Below are 23,658 nucleotides of genomic sequence, written 5' to 3' on the forward strand. Positions count from 1 at the left end.
GTGAACTCTGCCTTGGGTGCTTTTCCTCTTCTCATTAAGAAAATATAAACACCTGTGCAGTAGACCCACAGCCCTGCAGGAGAAAGGGCTGTTCATGCTGATTATTTAGTCAGTTTCAAGGTGGCGTTGCACCAAAGTGCACTGTATATTTGCCATAAATTTATAATATACAATATTTTTCAGCAATCAATAACAAAATGAAGAAATTTGATGATAAGAATATCCCCTGAGATCAAAGCCAAAGCTAACATGCACAGTACATGGGCATGTGTATGTGACCAAAGTATCTAAATAAAAAAAAATGTAATGAAGAAAACTGTTTTAGAAGTATTATTCAAATTAATATTCACTCATTATTTTGATATTTTTCAAATTCTTTTTTTTTTATTATTACTAATCACATTAAATGCTGATCCTCTTTCTTCAAAAGTTAAGTGGAGGTTTCCCAGATCTCTCAGAGAGAGCGGTTATGAAACAACTTGATAAAGGGGAAAACACCCCAAAAAAACAGTTTCATTGGAGGAGCCACAGGACACCTGACCCAAATTGACCCTCAGGCCCAAACAAAGGCAACAAGGAGAATCTGGAAACATGAAGACACTGAGGAATTCCAGGTTCCTGATTCAAGATCTGACCCCCCTGAGGCTGTAAAGACACCCTTCCAGTACCTCAAAATGCTCTTCACTGATAAGATGATTGAACATATTGCTCATCACAACGATCGGTAGTCGGCTCAAGAGTTGGGGGATCTGATCAAGACTAGCCCTGAAGAGACCGAAGATTTCCTGACAATACTGCTCTTGATGGGTGGGTTGAACTTCCTCGTCATACAGGACTACTGGCACCACAAGGCACGTTTTGATAGCTGATATCATACCAAGGAAGAGATTCCAGCTGTTGAGCCGGATCATTCATTGACTGAGAAAGCGGTGCCTCTCAAAAGATTCCGTCTTGCAGTCGTCCGTAGTTTGATACAAGTCAACCAGCCAGTGCCCAAAGTTGGCCGACCCTCATCCTGCTCTCCACCCCCTCAGAAGAAAACGTTACACCCCAAGACCCTCACAACCACAACCAGATGTGAATTATGACAACTGTGGACATTAACCACTTCACTGTAACATGTGTGGCTGGTGCAACCTGTGTCCAAAGAGTGTGTCAAGATGGAAATTCCAGAAATGCACAGTTTTCCTGTGTTTGAATGCAAATCAGCAATGCTTTGCAGCATACCGTCAGAAATAAAGTGGATTTGATGCCCAAAAACATTTGTGCTGTTTATTCCTTCCAGGAGTTAGCATTTTACTTGACTTGGTATTTGTATGTACTTTAATACATTTATCATGAAGTGACATCTCAACCGTTTGGTCGAGGCCTACATTTTAAAAACTGTGGGGTCTGTTGAAAGATATTTTGTATATTTTGAAATAAAAAATGCAAAGAAATCATTTTTCCATTGCTTTTTTCTTAGTGAGGACATTAAAACGTTAACTTTGCCTCTTCTGGGCTAATAATTCTACCTATCAACTACCATTGTCTGGTGAGACAATAAGAACTACTTCTGTTGATATAGACAAACCACGCATACTGAAATCAAAGCCAAGTGTCACTATCAGTTAGATTCACAACTGTTACATTTTCTTTACACAATGCTTTTGTGCAGTTTTTCCATTGTTTCTGCACCCAGGAAGAAAAACACTGCACTTGTCCATTGTCACCACTAAGAGGCACTCTCCTTCCTACTTAAAACACCTTCTCAATATTTCCCTTGTTCTTGTTCTGTTCCACTGACAGTCAATGTGGCTCAGCTTTCTGCAGAAGGAAAGTTAAGGGTTACCAGAGAAATAACTGGGGGAAACGCAAGCCTTAACCCTTACACCGAGAGCAAGAGAAGGATTCAGGACTTCATTGTAATTGTTATAAATGTTGAATATAAAATGAATATGTAAATAGTTTGTTGTCAACATAAATGTGTAAATAATTAACAACATAAAGACGATATATTTTTTGTATTTACTTGAGTATATAATATAAATTGATATCTTATGACTTATTTGTCTGTCCTACTAGAGTTCAAAAACAGGGAGTTCTCAACATGGTTGTTGTAGCAACAATCTTAACTCACTTCTCCCTCAGTAACAGATCATCCACCTGTTCTGGATAGCTGACATGCTGCGTTACATTATGAAAGAGTGAAGAGTGTTGCTTTTTCAAAACTTAGCCCCTGGTATCATCTCAAAGTTTCTCTCATGGATTTAGCCTTTTTAAAATATGACCCAAGGAGGGATGCTTGCCATTTCTGTCATATGTTCTCAGGGGAACAAATCTGAATTTCCATGATAATCCTACCTTTTTAAGTGTGGTAATGCGAGGCCTGCTTTCAGTTTTAAAATCACACAATATATGAAAAGGTGGAAAAAGGAACGTGATGAAAAGGGGAACACTTAATAACATATTTGACCAGGAATGCAGGTAACATCACCTTGCCAGCAGCAGCAATTTTAAAACCACTTGAAATGATTCAAATGGTGTGACAGTGGGTCCTTCTTAATTATACACCTCAAACAATGTCAACAGACAGACAGAGCTGGATTTCTATCATTAAAATTCATTGGATGCCATATCATTTCCATTATAATCAGATATTGTAAAAACTGACACAATGGTGTCATGTCATTACAACCAGAGCCTGTTTTATGTATTCATGCCAGCACAGAACAGACATTCACTCAATACTTGAGTGTCAACTAAGCCTTTGTAAGTATGACAACTATGACATATTACAAACATTTTATTCTTGTAGCCTCACGTAAGAAAATTATGTGAAAGCAGACAATAAACCTGTTTTGGGGCCCTGGGGCAAATAACAAGTTGCTTCCTCCTTTTGATACCCCTTGTCTCCTATTCACCCCCAACCCCCACCTCCACAGTCAAGCCACTGAGCATTGGAGGTCTTGATGATCTTCAGATCTCCAAAAAACTAAAGTGATTTAAATAGTGTGCATGACAGCAACGTACTCTTTCATGTGTATGCCAAGTTAATTATGTGGAGGAACATTGGGTTTTATGGGTTTTTTTTATTTATCTGAGCAGTAATTACAGATCTGTGAGCTAATGTGAGGGAGCATTTGCACATGGTTATACTGTCAATTACCAATTTGGGGGTGGAAAAAAAAATCACTTTCACTGGAGAGAACAGAACTGAGGCTCAGCAGTTTCTAAGAGTCACTGTACTGTGTTTGTGGCGGGGAGGACAGCCTGTTTGCAAGAATTATCCTGGAGAATAATGTTTTGCATGCAAGAGGGGGCCCCATCACTGAATAGATTCTATATATCAGCATGCCATAAGACAGAGAGCTCTGAGCTGCACAGCCAGAGATAAGAAGCAAAAAACAGACTGAAGTTGTTTCTCAAATGTTGAAAAACTTTGTGTGAAAGGCTGAATATGACCACTGATGGGTGTAATTTTCAAGCCATAATGGCAAGAGTGGAAATGAAATGGTCACAGCAATTACCATAGCATGTGGTCATGGTCAGAGGATTATTTGTAAATATTTGTTGGATTTATCTCTGGAGCTGCTGCACTGTTTTTCTTGTAAACCTCAATCATGCTTCCTCAGAAGAAACACAGCCCTCAGAAATTCAATTCGCTTGTGTGTTTATTTACCCATGCCACATTATGATAAAGAATTTCTCTTATCATTCAGTGTCACATCATCCAAGACTACAGATTGGTATAAAATAATATAAAAATATTAATTGAAAATTTGCGGTGTCATTTCATTATTATCAAATGAGACAAGTGTTGTTTGGTGTACGTGACATCAGCACCTTTCACGGGATGAAAAAATGCATCTCTAACTAAAAGACAAAAGCATTCGGTAATCCCAAAGGAGATGGCTGCAATATGCAACATATTCATTGTGTTCAGAACTCACTGCCCTCTAAAGGAAACCAAGCAAGCAAGTCAAATCACACAATTATCAAAAATAAGTTACAAAAAGATGAACCAGTGGTGAACATGAGACAGTGATGACTGTGGTCCTTTTTAACAGAAAAAATTATATATTGCACCTTTGACACCTCTGTGAGAAAAATACAATAAAAAACAAATTGGGTAATGTGAACATGTATTTATGTGTGTGTGTGTGTGTGTGTGTGTGTGAGAGAGAAAGCTAGCACAACTAAGGCATAGTTTCTGCTCATCTCTGAAAAAAAAAATGAGTGAGAAATCAAACACATCTTGCTGTGAAAGAGCTGGTGATTCGTGATTATATCAGTGAGTGTTACAGTATTCAGAGGGCTTCATGCAGTATCATCTCAAAGTTTCACATATCTAACTGTGAAGTCACAGCTCAGGTATTACAGTGGCTGAGCACAAGGCAGTGATGTAGTAAGAATCCATGGCAAAGCAGTCTGGAATGTAAAGTCTGAACATTTTAACCGCAGGCTTTTAAATGTTTGTTAGAAATTTTAACCTTGAAGTCAGAGTTTCTTCCGGAGTGAGCTAAAATTTATCCACAGAGCAGGTCTTGGTTTCACATCAGTTTACAGAATGTTTATTTTTAGGAAAGGCTTCTCAAAGATAAAATGCTCATGCTCTTTTTTTGTCGAAAATTATACTATATACTAATTATACTTTTTTTAGGTAATAGAGTTTTTACTGATCATTTGGCTCAGCAAGATATAATAGGTAGTTTAACAACTTCACATCTTAATTTTTAGTCTTATGATTTGTTGATTTGGGTCATATCTGATGAGTTGGGGTCCGTGGTAATTTATGCTATCCTCATGGTAACCAGTGGTCAAATGACATCGGGACTCTGCAAGTGTTTATACTTAAACTGGGAGCAGGAGATTGGGGATGGCAGTTTTGGAAAACTTTGAAGCAATTCCAGATGACCAGCTACAGATGTTTGTCTGTGAAACCAATGACCATGAGGTTGTTCCACTGTGATGCAAACACACCGTTTGGTGCATTAAGTTACTGAGTTGTAAGAAAACTATGATCCAGTGATGAAGTGGGGGGGCATATCAGACCCCACAGATGCTGCATTTGCATCTGCCTTAAAGCATAACAGCAGAGATGAATGAGAAGGCTGCTAGTTTCAGCCCTAAAACCTGAGCCTGAATATACAGTTTCTCGAAAGAGGTACAAAGAAAACTAACTTCTAAGTTGATATAAAAAAGGAGGTTACACTACATCAAACAAAGTGAAAAAAAAATAAGAACAAGAAAAAAATGAGTAATCATAAATAAAAGCTATGGCATGTTTCAATGGCATCATATTCAAGTAATCTTGTTCTAGTCCCTGATACTTAGTGGTTCATGTAAACATTGGAGTCATTAACACAGACACAGAACCAACAGTTCATAAGAAGGCAGCAGCAATTCATATGTACAATACACAACATCCACATCTCCTTCACCACACTGGTCCAGTCACATCAGTTTGTGTTCAATTCTTTGAGTAGTGGATGCTGGAGAAATTAAAACTTTAGTATTACAGTGCCTGCAGCTTCAAGAGCCACCATGTCACCTGGGTGTTTGATGGCTCCACCACGAGGCTTAACTTTGGAGTTGGGAGAGAATAGATGAAAAAGTCAACAGAGGAACAAAAAAAATTAGACACTGCAGGCGTGTTTGAGCTGCAGACTTCACCTGCTGTGCACAAAACAATGAATTCTTCAAACCCCCAGAGGTCTTATGCGGTGAAGAATTCCCAAGGGGCCCTGCAGCTTTTACAGGGTTTACAGCCATTAAATCAATGTTCGCTGTCATCAAGGACACACAACCAAAAATTTAATAGACGTAACAGAGCTTTTCTGTTTCTTGCCAGGTCTGCAACAAGTCTGTTTCTTTTATCTCTCCAATAGTGGCTCAAGAAACAACAGAAAATTTGTTAATTTTTTGGGGATTAGAACTTAAAAAAAAAAAAGTCAAGCAGCAAAAAATCCTTATCACACATACTTTGTGTTCTGTGCACTTTTGAAAACGGCTCAGCTATGACACAACTGAGAAGAGGCACTGAATGAGGTGGGTGTGAGATCACACTGCTGCTTTCGTCTCATTCACAGTGATAACAGTCTCATAATATAGATTAATAAAAACCAGTTCAGAATATGGCAATAACATTTTCTGTAAAGCCTCAGTATTTCATTAGAGTCAGTGGAGCGTTGGTCACGTCAGTGTGATTACTTCCACAGGGTTTGTCTTTCCTTTGGACCTCTGCTTGCGTTTGAGGCGTCTTTGCGAGAGGGATGGGGGAGTTGGACAGGAGGAAGGTGTTTCAGTGCCGACGGAGAGAGAGAGGAGGCCTGTAAGTGGATGTGTCATGGAAGGGAGCTGGGACGGAAGCATGGCTGTGCACTCCCGCGGGGGTTTATGATCCCTCTCCGTCGCCTGGCGTCACCTGTCAAAGCAGCCAGCTGTGAAGGTGTGATGGGCTCCCAGGTAGCCCCCGCTGTAGGCCATACTCAAACAGTGTCGCGGCTCTCCAGTTAGGGCCATCTGCACAGAAATAGGGCCTTGGAGCGGAAGTGCTCGAGGGCCAGGCTGAAGACCAGAGGTCAGGCTCTGGTAGGATGGAAACCCCCCCCCAGGAGTCAAGGAGGGAGCACCAGTTAGAATACCCACCCTATGGCTCTGAAAGAAGTCCTGAGACATGTTCACCACAGGCCCCAGAGCCTGGGAGTCAGCTAGCGCCTGCAACTGGGACAGAGACGGAGAATGTTGGGAAAGGTGGGGGAAGCCATCAGGCTGAAAGAGCAGCTGTGGTGTAGATGAGGTGGAAGAAGAGGAGGATGAGGAGGAAGAGGATGCTGGTCTCTGGATGGCTGACACTGGAGAAAGGTGAGAGGTCTGGGGCTGGGACTGCAAGGAGGATGATCGGTGAGGAGGAGTAGATTTGGTTTTGTTGGCCTCCTTAACATCGTTGTCATGAGCACTGTGGAAGGACGAAGCACACATATTTCAGTCACTCTAACATCAACAAGAAAAAACATCAATATACAAATCTGGAGAGAAAATAGAAGTGAATTAGAACTAAGTGCCTACTTGAATTGAATACTTCAAAGAAAGATCTATACAGAAAAACAGCTCCATAAATAAATCCATTAACTTGAGCACAGCATAGTCAAAAGCTATCCTTTTACTCCCACACAATTAGTCTGAACATGTGCAAACAATTATACTTACACATATGCAGACAAACAAACACACACACTGCCACCCACTGACCAAGAAATGCACAACTCAATTACAGATGTTAAATTACACACGATTGCTGCACACAACATTAAAAGCCTCTACTGGTTAAAGTAAAGGGCATCTTATAAAACAAACAATGGCAACAAAAGAACAGAGTGGCAGGGGTCTAAATTTCATTTATTTTGCTCAGTTCACTTAGAGATGTTTTTTCTGCCTGCGCTGCTTTAGGTTTTTATTTTTTCTATGCTTCACTGTGATCGTGTGTGTGTGTTGCATGTCACTTACAGCAGCATAAGTTCAATACACTGGGTGAGATGATCCCAAGTGTAGCCAGTCAACAGATGTAGAGCAGTCGTCCAGCTTGGAGAAATCTGAAGGCAAATGCGAGATGCTGCAACACACGCAGCAGCAACCTGGGATGGTCGGAAACTCAGGAAAGCGTGATCTAAAAGAACCCAGGGACAAGACATTTTTAAATTCTTAGATCAAACACTACATCATAATCACTTCACTTACGAACACTTCACTCTTAAACAAATAAAGCAAGCCTCTCCCTCTAACCCCACCTTGCAGTGAGACCTCCAGAAAGTAGTGAGTATATTTGTCCATGAAGGCCTTGGTCTTGGAGAGGGAGGACAGGGGCCATCCATTGTATAGGTCACCCTCCTGCACTGAGGCATGGAGGTAGTAGTCAATGAAGTGGGCGGGTGTGGGCATGCACAGATTCCAGCCAAAGGTCTCCAGCAGCAGAAGCTCCATTTTGATCAGGTCCCTCTTGTTGAGAACCAAATTCAGGCTGCACATGAAACCCAGAGAGTTCAGCTGCTCCAGTTTGGGGACCCGGTCCTCTTTCTCCTCAAATTTACCTAAAGAGAAACAAACAAATACAGCATATTTTAGTGTGTTGGCACTGTTGCTTCCATAAAGCCCTATTTGATGGTTTATGAGCGGATAAATGCCACAGGCATGCTTTCTTTGTACTGTACTTGGTGTGCAAGATGTTAAAAAGATATATATATATTAAAAAAAAAAAAAAAGACATCACAGCAGCTTACAGACTGAGCTTGGTTTCTGGATGTGGTTATATCATTAGGTACAAACCCTCACGAGTATGTGAAGTGTTCTGCTTTTGCTATTTTGAATCACGATTTTGAAAAATGTGGGTACTTCATGCAATCCAAGTCATCTTTAAGATGAAAACATGATTTTGCTTACATTTTCTTTGAAAAAAATATGATCCAGTCATTTGTTGTGACATGGAGCAGCTGAAAAGGCATCCGTATAGAGCCTTTCTCCATCTTCCAGAGCACCTCACAAGTGTGTGCTTAGAACTGACAGTCAAATAGACTATTGCTGCACATCTGGCAATAAAGCTAAGCCATTACGCTAATAAGCCTAGGACAGCATTACTACAGACTTACAGAGTGTGGGGCACTTACTGTGGATTATACAAGCCTAGCACTTTCTACGAAAAACCAAATCACCTCGATCACTGATATTTCTCACTTGCAGACCACAGCAGTGCCATTATTGAGAGTCCCCTCCCCATCCCAAGACATACTCCTTTCCATAGCAACAGCCCTGAGGCCTCAGGGGTCCGTGTGGCCAATGAAGAGGGGCGATTCTGCTTATAATCCACCGGTCCAGCAGGCCTCTGCTCAAATTTTAAGAATGAGGGTAAGGAGTTGGGTGTCAGATTACACTGATACAGGCTATGCTCTCAAGCATGTGCCTCAATTGCACACAGCTTTACGTGGGGGCACATTGTGGGCAAAAAAACTATTTTGTCCAAAAACTATTGTTCAACAATTAGAGTTTTTGACGCCAATATCAATATTTGAGGAATACAATAATGTATAGGCAGATGTTCTTTGTTTACCTGACAGTTTAATAAAGGAAAATTTTACCTTATAGTCAAGCAGCATAAATATTTAGAAATTGGCAACAGAAACACTGATGTGGTTATATGTAGATATTATGGTTATTAATATAATTATCCACAACTCTAACGCCTCCTCTATGTACCAATAATTGGAGGCTGGTGTACATAGAGAACAGACAGTGAATCTACTAGATACTATATTAGACTGTCAATGCCTTTCAAAGAGACTGGAAGTTAAATAAATAAATAAATCTGATATCAACAAACCAGCATAGAAAGATGAAAACAAGCCTCGTTTCACTGATGCTGAATGACAAAGTGTCACTCAGTGGCTGTTATAGAATTACTCTGTATTATATCTACAGGCTGGGATTAAAAGTTATGTACTGGCTTTGTGAACACTTAAATCCAGCTGGGAATTACAACAGCCCTCTTTTGGTATAAATCTCTGCCTCTAATCTAAAACCATGGCAACCAAACATTTGAAATAGGGGCTTTATTGACTAGCTGCAGTAAGAAGTGGATCCTTCAAGCAGTGACTGTCTGACATTGCACAGCTATTCTGGGAGTCTTTGATGGACCTCTATTACCTCTTCATGGTCACACTTTGTGAGCTGGGCATCTTCCTAGCAAGTGTGAGTTTTACCACTGATGTTGCGACCTGCCATTAAGCAGAGCAGAAGAGGGGAAGAGAGAGGCAATGGTTGAGGGAGCATGGGGGTGGGCAGTGGGGGATCTGCAACACAACAGGCCAGAGGGGTAATTAGCAGAGAGGCAGTAATGGCGTCTCTCCAGCAGAACAGGAAGCACAGTGAAACGTGGCTGTTTACACCCACAAGGGCTTGTTCCATGGCCCAGTCCACACTTGCCCCATTCTCTCACCCTCATATCCTCTGGATCAGGGCTGTCTGCTGTAAGGCTGCTATGTCCACACAGACACTGCCATAAAAAGGCATCAATGCCCCCAATCTCCATACAACCCTAGCCTCTTTGATCTTGAGAGAGACACAGTGCAAGTCCATCTCATCATTGTGCTCTGTGATCACGCTTTTGCTTTACTATAGTGGATGACTGTGTATGGTAGAGGCACAGGGATGTCAAACAGCTTTGAAAATGAAAAACAAAACAACTTCAGAGGAACCTAAAGAGGTACAGCATGAGCCTGAGTCACTAACCAGTTGGACTCACTGTAAAAAGAACTGAAGACTGCACATCACTGCCTGTATGACAATACATTGGTGTCATTCATTTCAATGACTTGGCACAGCAGGAGAGAAGCCACAGAGAGCTATTTAAAAAAAAAAAAAACAGCAATGGTGTGGCCAAAGAAGTAGATTCTACCTCTATGCAGCATCACCATGGTATCCTTTGAAAGTACTGAAAGCATAACTTATATTGTACATTAATCTGCAGATTATGTTCTTATTTACCACATTTGTCAAATCAACAGTCAAAAATGTAAATACATGCATTTAACCATAACAGCAGACTTACTTAATTTCACAACGCTTTCATCTCTTGTGCTTATGAAAAACATAAATAGGAAACAGTAACATTGAATATGTGGATTAGTGTTTCTACAACACAATATGCCCAATACCCTGTAGCAACATGCAAACACTATCCTAGTCATTTTACTTTTAGTACAAGGGAGGTACATTCCTCCCCTGTGAGTTCAGCCTACCTGGAATGCAGGCAGCTAAATGATCCTATCTGGCTAACAGGTAAGAGGGAGCGATGTGGGGGGGGGGAAATACACCTTTGTTTTTATCTTAACTACAGGAGACTTACTCCTTCTCACAGCACCCATAGGTGAGGATGAGAAAAGTGGAGTTTAAACAGTGGAGGTTACAGGTCAGGGGTTAGAGAGAGGTAAAGCTGGGATGCAGCTTCCTCCCAGGTGTGCCGTTTGGAAAAAAGGTGGGGGGTGGTGTGGGGTTTAAAGCGATGAGAGCTGCAAGGAAACCTGAGAATTGTATTCTCAGACAGAGACAAAGGCTTCTGTCTCTGTTGCTACCAATTTGACCTACGTAAAGTAATTGTAATTCAGCACAAAAAAAAAATCCTTGTGAACAATTATGATCTGTTGACTGTATTACAAAAAACACAGTTGTCTTTCAAAAAATGGAAATGCCCGAAATATCCATTAACTATGAGAAACTGTCACGCAAACATCAGTTTTTCGCAGAGAGTTGATTGGAAATGAGACAATAAAGAGTATTGTGAGTTGTTAGAATAACCATCACTTTTTTAGGTTCCTACAACTTAAGCAGTAAATTATCTTTGGAATTTGTCTGAAAGCACATTGAAAAGTCACAGATATTTGGTCAAATATTATAAATAGATTTCATCAAATCAAGGGAGCCACTGCAAATTCAAACTACCAAAAATAAATAAATAAATAATAATAATGAAATTTTTTTTTATTTAATAATTAAAAAAAATAATATATATATATATCGCACAATAGAACATAAAATGGGGATATAATATACAAACTCAAAGCTGGGAACATCAAAAGTTTGTGTGATGGAACACATGTTAATACATTTTTATATCAGTCTTTATATTATTTTATTGTTTATCATTGATAAATTGCTAATAAAGATCTAAGCAAAATTCTAATTTCTCTGCTTTTTCCTCTTTGACTTGACAGGCATGAAGGAATTTCCTCTGCTCTTTAAACCCCTTTTATTTGCTGGTTCATTTTTCATTGGGAGTGTGAAATTGGTCACAGCTCCATCACAGAATCTCCGTGTTGCCACCCCTGGCCCTGGTGGCTCACACATTGTAGGCTTGGGCCGACCCTTGACCCCTGATACTAATGCCTGAGTGACCAGGGAGAATCCTAGAAACCTTGCCCACTGTTTGTGTGTGTTTTTTTTCTGGGGGGATCCATCAACTGGGAATATAGAGCGCCTTGCAGTATGCGCAATGATGGCAGACGGGGAGTGTATGGGTAAAGAGACCCTCAGGCGTTGCACAACAAAACACAACTACATTTACTACATGTGAATCAGTGTGTATTAGAATTACACAGCAGCTGTTACACATAAATATGAACTTGTGCATCTGATATTGAAAAAATTCTGACATTTTCCACACACATTGATACATTTCTTAATAATTTCATTAATTATTTGTGCTCCACATAACAGCAGTTCCTTCAGAATCATTGTCAAATCTATTAGAAGGACGGGGGGAAATAGGTTCTCTATTACTCTACATTTCACGGCACCCAGCTGGCTGGTTCAGTTCTAATATGTCACATTTTGCAGGCCACCACTCCTACCTCCCTTTCCACCCTGTTTAATATCAGCAGCCGACCTGTCTTTGAAGTACCACTCCACTCATTTCCCAACCCCCTAGGGATGTGGAGCTGCTTTTACTGGCTGCCCTGTCCCAGGACTGGCTCTCCCTGCCTGTCTCGGACAAGGTGAAATCACGAAGGGGAAAGAGAGTCGCCAGCTAAAGGTAAAAAGACACCACCATAACCCAGTCTGCTATGGGGCTGTTAAGTAACACCATTTGCAGAGGAAATGAACTAGACTTGGATGTTGATCTTAATTAGGGTGATCAGGACAAGAAAAATCCATAGATTTATTGCAAGGTTGCCACAGCAACCATTTCCTCATTTAGCGATGTTAGCTTAAAGCAAGTCTACCATGAACACACAAACACACGCCAGCACACACAACCTCCAACCCTTCAGTATCTGCTCCCCTCCCCCTCTCTGGGAAGCGTCTGGCTGGCTGTCCTGCCTGCATTGACGGGCTTTTGTTTGAGTCCTGACTCGAAGAGCATATGGCAGGTGCCCCTCAACACACAGTTCCTCCCCACCCCCGTGCTCCAAGGCCTAATCGAAGTCTACCGTGTGGTGACTGATTGTCTTGTGCATTTCATAGGATGCTCTTTTTTTGTTTTAGAGTTTCCTCAGCCAATTAGGCTCATTGAAAAAATGAAGTCAAATACAACATCACCAATGAGACACTGTAGTGGGATCACAAACAATACATCCAAATCTAATGGTAATAATCAAGAACCTATTAACTCAATTCACAAAACACATAAAGAATAGCAACAACAAAAAAATCCATACCACTCCTGTGCTGGCAGGCAGAAGCAACACATCCAGAATGTCATTTAGCATAACAAATAGCTGCAGTATAAAGATCAATTCAGGGAGCGAGACCTGCCACTGTGACTGATGTGATCATTGCTGGACTTCATGGGTAGCATAGCACAATAGAAACTTAGGTTTGCAGTCAGATTAGCAAAAGGGAACATGAAGTATATAAATTAACACTCTGAACTGAATATGAAATTAAATTTTCAAGGATTTTGGTTTCTTTCAGTAATTGGCTTCTGCAGAATGAACCACGGTCTCTAAGTAGGTGCCCAACAGTCATTAACACTCAGTCCCTGTGGGTTTAAAAAAGTGACCAAAATCTTAGTCCTGCAAATGAAAAATGGCTCATCCATGAACAAACATATGTATACACAGGCATCCACAAAAGCACACACACACAATGGAGTAACAGGATTAAGCAGTGTCTGCTGAGATGAACTACAGAGGTAGCAATTAATTAACTGAGCGCGGAAGCCAGAGATATTTGAAGAAAGGCAATGTATGTGCATGTCAAAGGAAGGGAAGGCTAGGGAGGCCGTTCAATAACTAGGCCAGATTCCAGAGCAGCTCAGGACAGATAAAAACCAAAGACAACTTTGAATCAAACACCCTTTCAAGCCTTCATCAATCATGGCAGCGACTCCCTGCAGTCCCGTAGTCGTCGGAGGCAGGAAAGCAAAAAAGGAGAGAGTCTGACTATGTAAGCACCACAAATCAAAAGAATCAATTAAAAAAAAAAAAAGAAAAACACGGATTGACTATTACAGAGTAAAAGAAGAACTTCTGTCCAGGTTGGACTGAAAATATTTATATCATTTAATATGAAAACTCTCAAAACTATTCTTGGATTCTCATGAGATTACTTCTAAATAAAATCTCTTTCAAGTCTCACATTCAAATTCAATCACACCACAGAGACTACTCTGATTGCAAAGATGGCCTGTATGCATCTACACATACGCACATATGTGCCGAGGCCTCCCAAGTGAGTGGGCCTTGTTTCAGGCTCCCATTTTAATGTTATCATTAGTCTAATTACCCATGATGCTGAGGGCTGCATTAATGTACAGAAAACCTGTTAATCATGAGAGAGACACAGAGACACTAATAAGTACGACATAACCTGCACCATGTACAAGGAGAATGATTAATACACCTGCCTCACACGAGACACATGCACACAGAAACATCATTATATTTCACATGTTGTTCCTAGTTTCCAGTCTAAAGCATCGCTTTTCTTCCCTGGAAAGAAACCGCAGCTTGACAATAGCAGCAATCACAACTGATAATGAACTATTTGAAGAAGCATGTATATTCAGGACGTAATAATTATTTTTTCTATAAAACTTGCTTTTAGATAAGATTAAACTGATGAGGCTCTGTAATTCCTAAAAAGAACTGGCAGTGTAGTTTTCAACAAATATACCCCCAAACACAATCCACAATGGAGGATGTTTAAAACCATGGGGTGATCAAAGGTGTCATAAAAGACCAAGTAGAGGTTAAAATAGATTTGTATGAGGGTTACGGGTAGGCTGGGCTCCGTGAAAAATGAACAGCTCTCTGAGTGGAAGTCATTCTCGAACCTAAATCATCTGAAATGGACAAAATAAGACTGGAACAAGAGCAGCAGCCACAGACATGGCATTACAGCTAGGATCAAAGACAGATAAAGTTCTGCAGACATAAGCATAATCCCCAACAGTTTCTCCCAAAACAATAGTACAGTCATCCTACCACAATGGTAACCTTGTGTGTGTGTGTGTGTGTGTGTGTGTGTGTGTATGTGTGTGTTTTTGTTTTTTTTTTTTTAAACCAACATCACGTCTAACAGTAAACTGTCATTACAGGATATCAGATCAGATCAGTCTGACAAGGGGAGCCAGAACAGAAAAATAATATGGTCTTTGAAACATTTAAAATACTTTTCAAAATTAAAAACAGAATGTCTTAATAAAGTCACCTCAGTGCCATATAAATTTAGATTTAAGAAATAAGTTATACAAAGCGTCATGAAAACATGCCTGACAATAAAATTAGATGAATGAGCATTTATGCTTTAAATCCCTGTGAAAACAAATCTTATCTAAGAGCAAATTTTAAAAGATATTGTATTTGTAACTGTATTACAAATACAATTACCTTAATAACTCGACTTAATAGAATCAATCAGTGGTTGATATTATCATAATTTACTTGTAGTTGGTGCTTTATGTCCCAACAAAAAAAGCTACCTAAAACATAAACTGTTACAGGATGTAGATGGTTTTAGCAAAAAGGTTGGGTGTTGTTAAACTTACTAGCTAGCAGCAGGCATGAGAGGGCAATCACATAGAGCTGCTTGACAGCCACATCATAGTGGTCCATGAACAAGTCCAGCAGGTAGACAGCCAAGTGACGTGCTGTAGGACATAGCTGGTAGCGATTACTGAGGATGGCCAACAAGTCTGCAAAGTATCGCCGCATGCCAATCTGTGGTGAGTGGGCCCGGTAGACCGGTAACTTCAGCTCCTGCAAGGGAGAAGTGGGATGAGTGGGGCAGTCGCTCACAGGAGAGGGAGGAGGGCTGAGGAGAACTGGGTGGGCAGGAAGCAGTGGTAAAGAAATGAAAAGAGTTGAAAAGAATATGCATAATAATAGTGAGTCATGTATGGCTCCTGCCAACTCTGTCCTGCTGTGGGTCTGAAATACTCAAATATCAGGAACAAAACTCAATTTAACAGAAAATCTGGATTATGCATCATCCTCATTTCAATTTCATTTAATTCACCATCACGGCAGAGGACTGGAGATAATTTGGGTCATTGCAGAGGTCTGTGAGCAGTGGGTTGAGTGTGGTGGTTAGGAGGGAAGAAGAGGGGGTTGGGAGGAGGGGGGTGGCATAGAGGGTGAGTAGAAGATAGGATTAGGTTTCACCCCTACCACATCTCCTATTCATGTTCAATTAGCTGCATGTGTTTCAAAGTGGAGGGAAGATACTCGGGGGCATTAGCATTGAATCAGCCTCGGGTATCTTTCCAATCAGCTCCAGAAAACAGGGAGCAAAGCTCCAGTTTCAAAATCTGAGTAAGAAACAAAAACACATTTAGCAATGGCTGTATAAACTTACTCTTAAACTACTCTTTAAGTAGTTAAGGTGCTTCTACCAAAAAATGTTTTTGTTTTCAAAAATATTTTTGCTCTCGGAAAATCTGAGAAAAACAAGGTCTTTTCATCTGGATTTAATAAGAGATTGGGGATTCCTTGATTAATATCCTTAGGATCAAACAGCGAGGGGCCCTTAGATTAGAGGAGATGTAGAGAAAATATTCACAACATGGTAAGACTGAACCTCTCTGCACTTAGCTGTCTGTAAAACTGGTTTAAAACTCAGTGAATCATAACAGGAAAACATGGTACTGATAATACTTTGTACAGTAGAAAATTCAGTGTGAGGGCTGAACTACAAACACAGTTGGGTTTACACAAACTGTCAGCTATTTATTTTGAGCACAACTAAGACAACAGCAATTCTCAGACTGTCATTTAAATTGAATCCAAAAATAAACAGTAAACTCCCCCCCACCCTCCCCCTCTTTTATAGGAGCTCCACCCCCAGTTCCACAACCAACAACACCACCCAATCCTGCGCAAACTCTCCTCTCTTCCCACTGCTTCAGATTCTGCCTCTGGTCCATCTGTCTGTCTGGGGGTACAAGGGTAGCAGAAGGAGGGGGCTGCAGGAGTCTGGAGGGGCTCCAGGGGGTGGGTGGGTGCCTTTGTGGGGGACCCGCACCATAATTAAGGATTCCACAGCTGCCTCTGCCTGATTTGCATGTCTGATAATTTGCCACATGCTACACACCAACACTATCTCCCACATCAGGGCATTATCACAGCAGCAAACGTCATTAAGGCTGAATGAGACTGTGGGGGAGCAGGAAATCTGAACACCATATGAAGGCCATTTAAAAAAAAACAGCCCTAACAGTATTCTCACCTTCCTTTTCCACTGGCAATTGTAGTGCACTTTAAGAGTATTCATTTCTGAAAACCCAACTCTCAACCATCACAAGTTTCAGACAGTAGATATTTGAACAGGTTCAGTAAAATATTGTTAAAACTGGAATTTATTAGAGCAATTGGCTTCTTTTTTTCTTTTTCTTTTTTTACATTTCTTGTGAAGTCTAAAAATGTTTTAAATGTGTGAATATTAGCTGTCTAAAATTACACTGAGCCCAAAGTAACACGTCACATTTCCTTTTTGTCTGAGCAATAGCGCAAAGGTGTTTGATTCATAATGCTGAAGAGAAAAGAAACTAATAGATTGACTGTACCATGTTGTGAGCCTATATAAAATCTTTAACACTGACTTCTACAGCCCATATATACAGGAATTTCAGCCTTTAGCACAAAACAAGAGCGTGTACTATCACTACAAGGACAGGAAAGCTTTACGTAAATGAAAATCAAGTTGATATTTTTTTTTTCATGGAATAAAAAAATTTTGAATAATTCTTTCAGTCCCACTTTGTATTACATAATGTCACATAAGGCAAAGGTGTACATTTGTAAATTAGGGAAGTTCAAAATTGCCTGTTGGAGTAAATGTAATTTAAAACACAGGTAGGCTTATTTTAGTTGGTTGTAAGAAAACTATCCAATCCGTTGTCTACTTCAGCTACCTAAATGACGTGATGCTATTTGTATCAAATAATTGTCTCAAGCATTCCCTCAGTTCACTAAATGTAGCATTTACAATTAGGACAGTACAGTGATTGCTGCGGTGAGCCTAGCATTTGTTTTTGAAACAAAAATGCTGATATAAGTAGATCAGAAGCTAACATTAGACTGACTGAATATCTCTCTCTTTCATTATAGTAGACAGAAAAGAGTCGGGGTGTGTTGTTTAGCTCCTTGCTTTGTGTACAGATTTTCAGTCTAATTGACAGCACACTCTGAGTCAGACACTGCCCAGCACGAACAAACTGAATCAAACTGTATGTAAGTGAATGAGTCATTGTAAGGCTCACAAACATCTGATTCATTACAGTCACAATTTCCACCTATACACATATAACCTCTCAATTCCAGGCACCTGATGTCTCAGACCTGATCTGTGTTCATCTCCCTCAGTGTGAAGCTGGCAGTAGCCTCATTTCGAAGATGTGAGTCAAGTGACAGATGTCTCCATTACAGTGACATGTGGGATGAAATATGATCAAGCTTTGAGGTTAATTAAGACATTCTCAATTAATGAGCCTGAACTCCTCCATGTAATCTAATTTAGATCATGTTTAAACAGACAACGGGACTCTGTAATTATATTTCCTCCTAACTTCCAATGAGATATGTAAAATAACCAGCATGGGACTGCTACTTTAGACTGTTTTCCCTTTCTTTTTTGTTACTTTCTTAATTATTTTTAAATAAAAATGTCGCAATGTCCCTTAGTTTTCTAACTCTTGGTTCGTTAGGCTGTAAATGATGATTTTTTCCCCGTTCATTTATTATTATGAATCTTATTTTGTCTATCAAAGAATTTGAGAAATGAGGTTACAAACGTGTCACCTTGCTTGAACAACTTTATAAAATTTCGCAGATTCAATGTAAGAGAACAAAAATATTATTGCTTAAAAACGAACTTGAATTATTTAAATAGATGCCAATCAACTTTCTCTAGACTGACCAATTGATTAGTAAATGTAGAGTTGAGTAGCTAATCAACTAAAGAGCCACATAATTGCAGCTGTAATGATTTGATTGATTAACTGGTCATTTAGCTTGTTATAGGTATATAGTAATTTTATATCGACTACAAAATACTGCAGTTTTTCAAATTAGCCTGTGGTGGTAAAGCAAAACAGACAATAAAAGATTCACGTTTTTGTATTATTTTGTTGTTGTTTTGTGTTCCTTATAAATCTCCAGTTTTTGTTGAGTAACCAAAGTTACATGCACGGCTCATGCTGTCAATAAAATCATAATAGAGCAAAGATGACAGACGTACCTTTATACGGAGAGACTGATGGATATCTGCAGCTAGCTGTCCTTTCCACCATTGCAACTCCCTCTCCATCTTTCCCATCCAGAGGAGACTTCAAGAATCAAGTTTTTCCTGCTCAGACAAATATGCCCAAAATAAGACAAAGTTCACTTTGACACCGATTCCCGGATTAGAAAGATGGGAATAACTGAACGAAATGTAAAGTTTTCCAATAGGCTTTACCAGCAAATATATCACAGCGGATATTTAGATTAAAGTTATTCTGTAAACTGAAACGGATTTTTAAGATTAATTCCGACTCGAGGTTGGTTTTGCAACGTAAAGAAGACTCAGCATTCAGCCCGTTTCGGTGAAAGATGATGTTTTCTCTAAAGTTTTCGATCATCTCGCTAATCACACGGCACAGGTCTGTCCCCCTGCATAGGCCATTTTCTGCTGGGGAATTTAAATGGCTGGGTTAAATGCCCACTCGACCACGCTATGGGTCAAAATAATCAAACCAGCCTTTTGTTTTCACCACTTGTGTTCAGATTGTTATCGGAAGAGATCGATAAATGAGAGACCCGAAGCTTCAGTTATCACGTAAAAGGTCCGCACCACGAGACAGCGGCCAAACAGTGAGGCTACACAAGTTCACTGTCCGCCGAGCCCACAAACAGGCGGCTGGCTTTAAAACACCCCGACGGCTCACGGAGATAAAACACCGACATCTCCAAACGAACAGCGGGGGACAGCTGTAGCTGCACACGAACCCGGTCAACTTTTCATCCAAGTGCTGGGTACATGTGCCACTCACCGCTCCGACGGGAATGCCCCCCAGACCCCTTTGTCTCAGTCCGACATCCTGAATGAGAGAACAACTCTTCGGCTCAACTTTCAGATACACCTCCTTTTCTCGGCCGAAACGCAAACTTCAAATCCTCCAACAAGTTCGCCGAAACGGCCGCCGCTGCCAAATGCGGACAGCGGGAGTTCGGTCGGGTCGTTTCCCCCCAAACTGTTGACACTTTTCTCCGAGAGAGCTCGCTCCGCCGTTTCCTCTCCGGTGGCTCCGCGGTAACAAAGTCGCCTCCTCGGCTGCACCAGCTGCTGCTGCTGCTGCTGCGGCGAGAGGCTCGTGCGCTCGACGTGAGGGCCCTGCTTCGGCCTGGGAGTTGTAGTCCTTCAGAGGTCAGCCGGAGAACTACAAACACCCACGCTTCAAGCACTCTATGAGCACTTTGTTTGCATCTGTGTGGGTTACATTTTATTTGACTACATTTTTTATTCTTTTACGTGTGATTAACATATTTGTGGAATAAATACATTTGAAAATCGTGTTATTTGATGCTAAGGGCGTTTACACGGGTAAAGGACCCCAGGCCCATAATGCCTTTTCCTCACAGTAACCCAAAGATTAAACAATAAACAAGAAAAACAGCAAAAGCAGATACGAAATAAATATAATAAGCTAGATAAAACACTGCAATTAACAAAATGCTACACCAATTGCCATATTTTTAATTTAAAAATTTAATTTATTTATATTTCAATTAATTTGATGAAGGAAAAAATATTTTCTGGGTTCACTTAAAATTATGAGTTTTAGTTTCTGAGCCTAAGAAGGTTTTGCTTGCCTGTCTCAGTAGTAAAGGTTTCAAAAGTGTGATACATAAAGTATCCAAATGATGAAATACATAATTTTACACAAACAGGACCACACAAGAGTTGTAGTACACACAGTGGCCATCTGCATAGATGCCTATCTATATTGTAGTAATGATGCATGCGCTAAACATTTTAGTTGAAATTTGTTATGTCCAAAACTTCAATTTGTTCATTCAATTTCAATTCATTATCACATATAAAAAGAGATCATTTATAAATTGCAGTGTTCTTAAGAAACAAATATTGGTTAATGGTGTGCACAAACCATCAACTTGTTTGCTCAGGTGTATTAGATTTCAGTTTTGATTTTGTGAATAAAAAATTGACATGACAAATGATGGCTCTGTGCAGTCAAAACTCATAATAATCTTACAGCACACGTGAGCTTCATTAGTCCTAGCTTGTTTATTTATTTGTGTGTGTGTGTGTTTGTGGGGGGTGGGGTGGGGGGTTGTTGTTTCTGTTTTGTTTGTTTTTTGTTTTTTGTTTTTTTATTTTGTCAGCGTGAGAGATACAGCATTAATTGGTTATTTCTTTAGTTCATTCAACTTGCTCTATAGTTGAATTATTTCTCTGCTTGTCTGCCCCCTGGTGTCAAAACGCTTAAGTTCACTGAGTATGGGGAGCTGGAACAACCTCGTCCTAACATTTTGGCATGGGAAAAAAAAAATCAATCATAAAATAAAAACAAGGAATTTACAGGTTCATAACATCAATCGTCATCCTGAGCATTTGCTTTACGATCAGCCTCATTGAGAAACTCCTGGTCAGCATAAATGAGGAAGCCAGTGAAGGTGCTGTCTGTCCAGAAGGGGTCAAAGAAGAGTCCGTTCTGCTCAGAGTAGAAGATCTGCAGCCAGACCTGATCTGTCTGCTGCAGGTGGAGAACAGTAGAACCAGATGCCACATCATTGTTCCCTGTGTTTGCATCAAATGTCTTGATCTTGTACTGTCCGTTGTGCACCAGCCCAATGGCTAGGTGCTTATTTGCAAGATTGATATCATAGGTAAAATAATACACACCAGGTATAGCACAAACAAACTTCCCACTGCTGGCGTTGTAGTGATCCCCCTCATTCAGCAGGATCCGGCTGAAGCGGATGGGCATTCGCTCTTTAGGGTAGCTCTTTGTCACAGCCACAGAGAAAGCTGAACGGGCTGTACTGCCACAATTGCAGCGTCCAGGTGCTCCTTCCTGGCCTGGGTCACCCGACTCCCCCTTTTCTCCCCGTTTTCCGGCCACCCCTGGAATTCCACGTTGCCCCTTCAGCCCCCGGGGTCCTGCCTTTCCAATAACTCCTTGACGGCCTTTAACACCTGGTTTGCCTGGGTTCCCTGTCCTCCCTGAGTCACCTGACAACAATGGCAATCCCATATACAAGACACTTCAATCTTAACTATACACACAACACACGTGTGTATAAGGAAATGGAAGAATTGATTCAAATATTGTACTGGATTCGAGTGAGTAAATAACCACCTCTCTCTCCCTTCGCTCCCTTTTCTCCATCTTGTCCATCCGGGCCATCTTTCCCAGGCGGCCCCATGGGTCCTATGGCCCCTGGTGAGCCAGGGATTCCTGGGTTCCCAGCAGGCCCTTCTGGACCTGGCACACTGCAGACCAGCTGGGAGGATTGGATGGTGATGTTACGACCTTTCTTGGATGAGGAATTTGTTGACTGGGAGACAACAACTGACAGAAAACAGAACATCACACACATCTGGACCATGTCGGTCACTGTGGAGTCACAAGAGGGACAGGGAAAGTAATTGTTTACAGAATTTTTCATTTGGGTTTTGTGTGTCAGACTCAATCATATTGTGCAAATGTCTGTTAACAAAGAAAATACTTTATATGCATACTGTCCTCCAGCTATAATCCAATGAAAAACACGCACACAGATGTTTTAATAGTATCGTCTTATTCAGGCTATCACTGGTTACTTACAAAGAAATATCATGCTACAACCATGCACAAGTCAAACAGAAACAAAGAATGCAACTTGCAGCATGCTTTTCACAAAGGAAGTGTGTCAGAGATCTGAAAAGCGCAGGCAACTCACCAGATGAGACACGATGACCCAAGGCCATTTTTCACTTTTATCCAAGTCTGTCTCTGACTAATGAGCACAAACTTTCCAACATTATGTTTCAGTGTTCGTGTGAGATGGCATTCTCAAAGAGCTGCAGAGAAATGTGCAACCCGTTGAATCTCAGTCCATAACATCCGCCCTGCTTTACCAAGCACGCAGCCAAAAAATACTTTGACCATGATGTCATTATATTCAAGACAGTGCAATACTATTGCACAGCTGAAGTGGTGATGTGACACACACTCACAAACTCATGATTAGGGAAAAACAGGATATCACATACTAGACAAAACCATAGGCTTTGTACACCAGTTAATAATTTTAGCTTTATGTTTTAAATAATGGTCAAAGGTTTTAATGTTACATAACACAAAATGAATAGAACGCAGTGATCCGCAGCACTGTGTAAATGTAAAATGTCCTTCACTGTGATGCATAGCTGAGAGCCCCCCCCCCAAAAAAAAAACCAAAAAAAAAAAACCCAAACATCTCAGCTATTGTGTGAGGCAGTTCGGCAAAATACTGTATTCACCTCTTAACACCTTTAATTGTTTTCCAATAATTGAAATGCAGACATAAGATAATATTTCTATCAGCACACGTCTGCACGTATTTGACCTGCACAGGCACCATTTTTTAGAGTTAATGGCTGAAGAATGTTGTTTTGGCAGTTTGGAATTACATTACATCATTGTTGAATGCAGTGTGATTTGAT

General features: G+C 40.5%; 2 protein-coding genes across 3 annotated transcripts; both read right to left on the minus strand.

Annotated features, from left to right (window-relative positions):
- Nucleotides 1-3,187: 3,187 nt before the first annotated feature.
- Nucleotides 3,188-20,275, minus strand: ccnjl (cyclin J-like). The gene is made up of 6 exons (XM_029513123.1): nt 20,000-20,275; nt 19,207-19,314; nt 15,518-15,728; nt 7,770-8,069; nt 7,489-7,648; nt 3,188-6,940 (listed from the first exon to the last, which is right to left on the minus strand). Exons 2-6 carry the CDS (start codon nt 19,282-19,284, stop codon nt 6,403-6,405), a joined length of 1,287 nt encoding a protein of 428 aa, XP_029368983.1. The 5' UTR covers nt 19,285-19,314; nt 20,000-20,275; the 3' UTR covers nt 3,188-6,402.
- A 259-nt stretch (nt 20,276-20,534) lies between these two features.
- c1qtnf2 (C1q and TNF related 2) lies at nt 20,535-23,554 on the minus strand. Of its 2 annotated transcripts, none has more exons than XM_029512930.1 (3): nt 22,914-23,554; nt 22,331-22,543; nt 20,535-22,203 (listed from the first exon to the last, which is right to left on the minus strand). In XM_029512930.1, exons 1-3 carry the CDS (start codon nt 22,939-22,941, stop codon nt 21,563-21,565), a joined length of 882 nt encoding a protein of 293 aa, XP_029368790.1. In that variant the 5' UTR covers nt 22,942-23,554; the 3' UTR covers nt 20,535-21,562. The 2 variants fall into 2 exon arrangements, with proteins under 2 accessions (XP_029368790.1, XP_029368789.1); XM_029512929.1 differs by having other exon boundaries at nt 22,331-22,588.
- Nucleotides 23,555-23,658: the final 104 nt, after the last annotated feature.

The sequence above is a fragment of the Echeneis naucrates genome, chromosome 10, assembly GCF_900963305.1.
Source record: "Echeneis naucrates chromosome 10, fEcheNa1.1, whole genome shotgun sequence".
Classification (NCBI taxonomy): domain Eukaryota; kingdom Metazoa; phylum Chordata; class Actinopteri; order Carangiformes; family Echeneidae; genus Echeneis; species Echeneis naucrates.

Excerpts from the sequence above, each read along its gene's own strand:
- c1qtnf2 (XM_029512929.1), bottom strand. The coding sequence starts at position 22,941 with ATGGCCTTGGGTCATCGTGTCTCATCTG. Across the intron at positions 22,589-22,913 it reads GGGTCATCGTGTCTCATCTG|TGACCGACATGGTCCAGATG; the intron begins GTGAGTTGCCTG and ends GTGACTCCACAG. Across the intron at positions 22,204-22,330 it reads GGGAGCGAAGGGAGAGAGAG|GTGACTCAGGGAGGACAGGG; the intron begins GTGGTTATTTAC and ends CATTGTTGTCAG.
- ccnjl (XM_029513123.1), bottom strand. The coding sequence starts at position 19,284 with ATGGGAAAGATGGAGAGGGAGTTGCAATGGTGGAAAGGACAGCTAGCT. Across the intron at positions 15,729-19,206 it reads ATCAGTCTCTCCGTATAAAG|GAGCTGAAGTTACCGGTCTA; the intron begins GTACGTCTGTCA and ends TCTCCCTTGCAG. Across the intron at positions 6,941-7,488 it reads TGTATTGAACTTATGCTGCT|TGCTCATGACAACGATGTTA; the intron begins GTAAGTGACATG and ends GTCCTTCCACAG.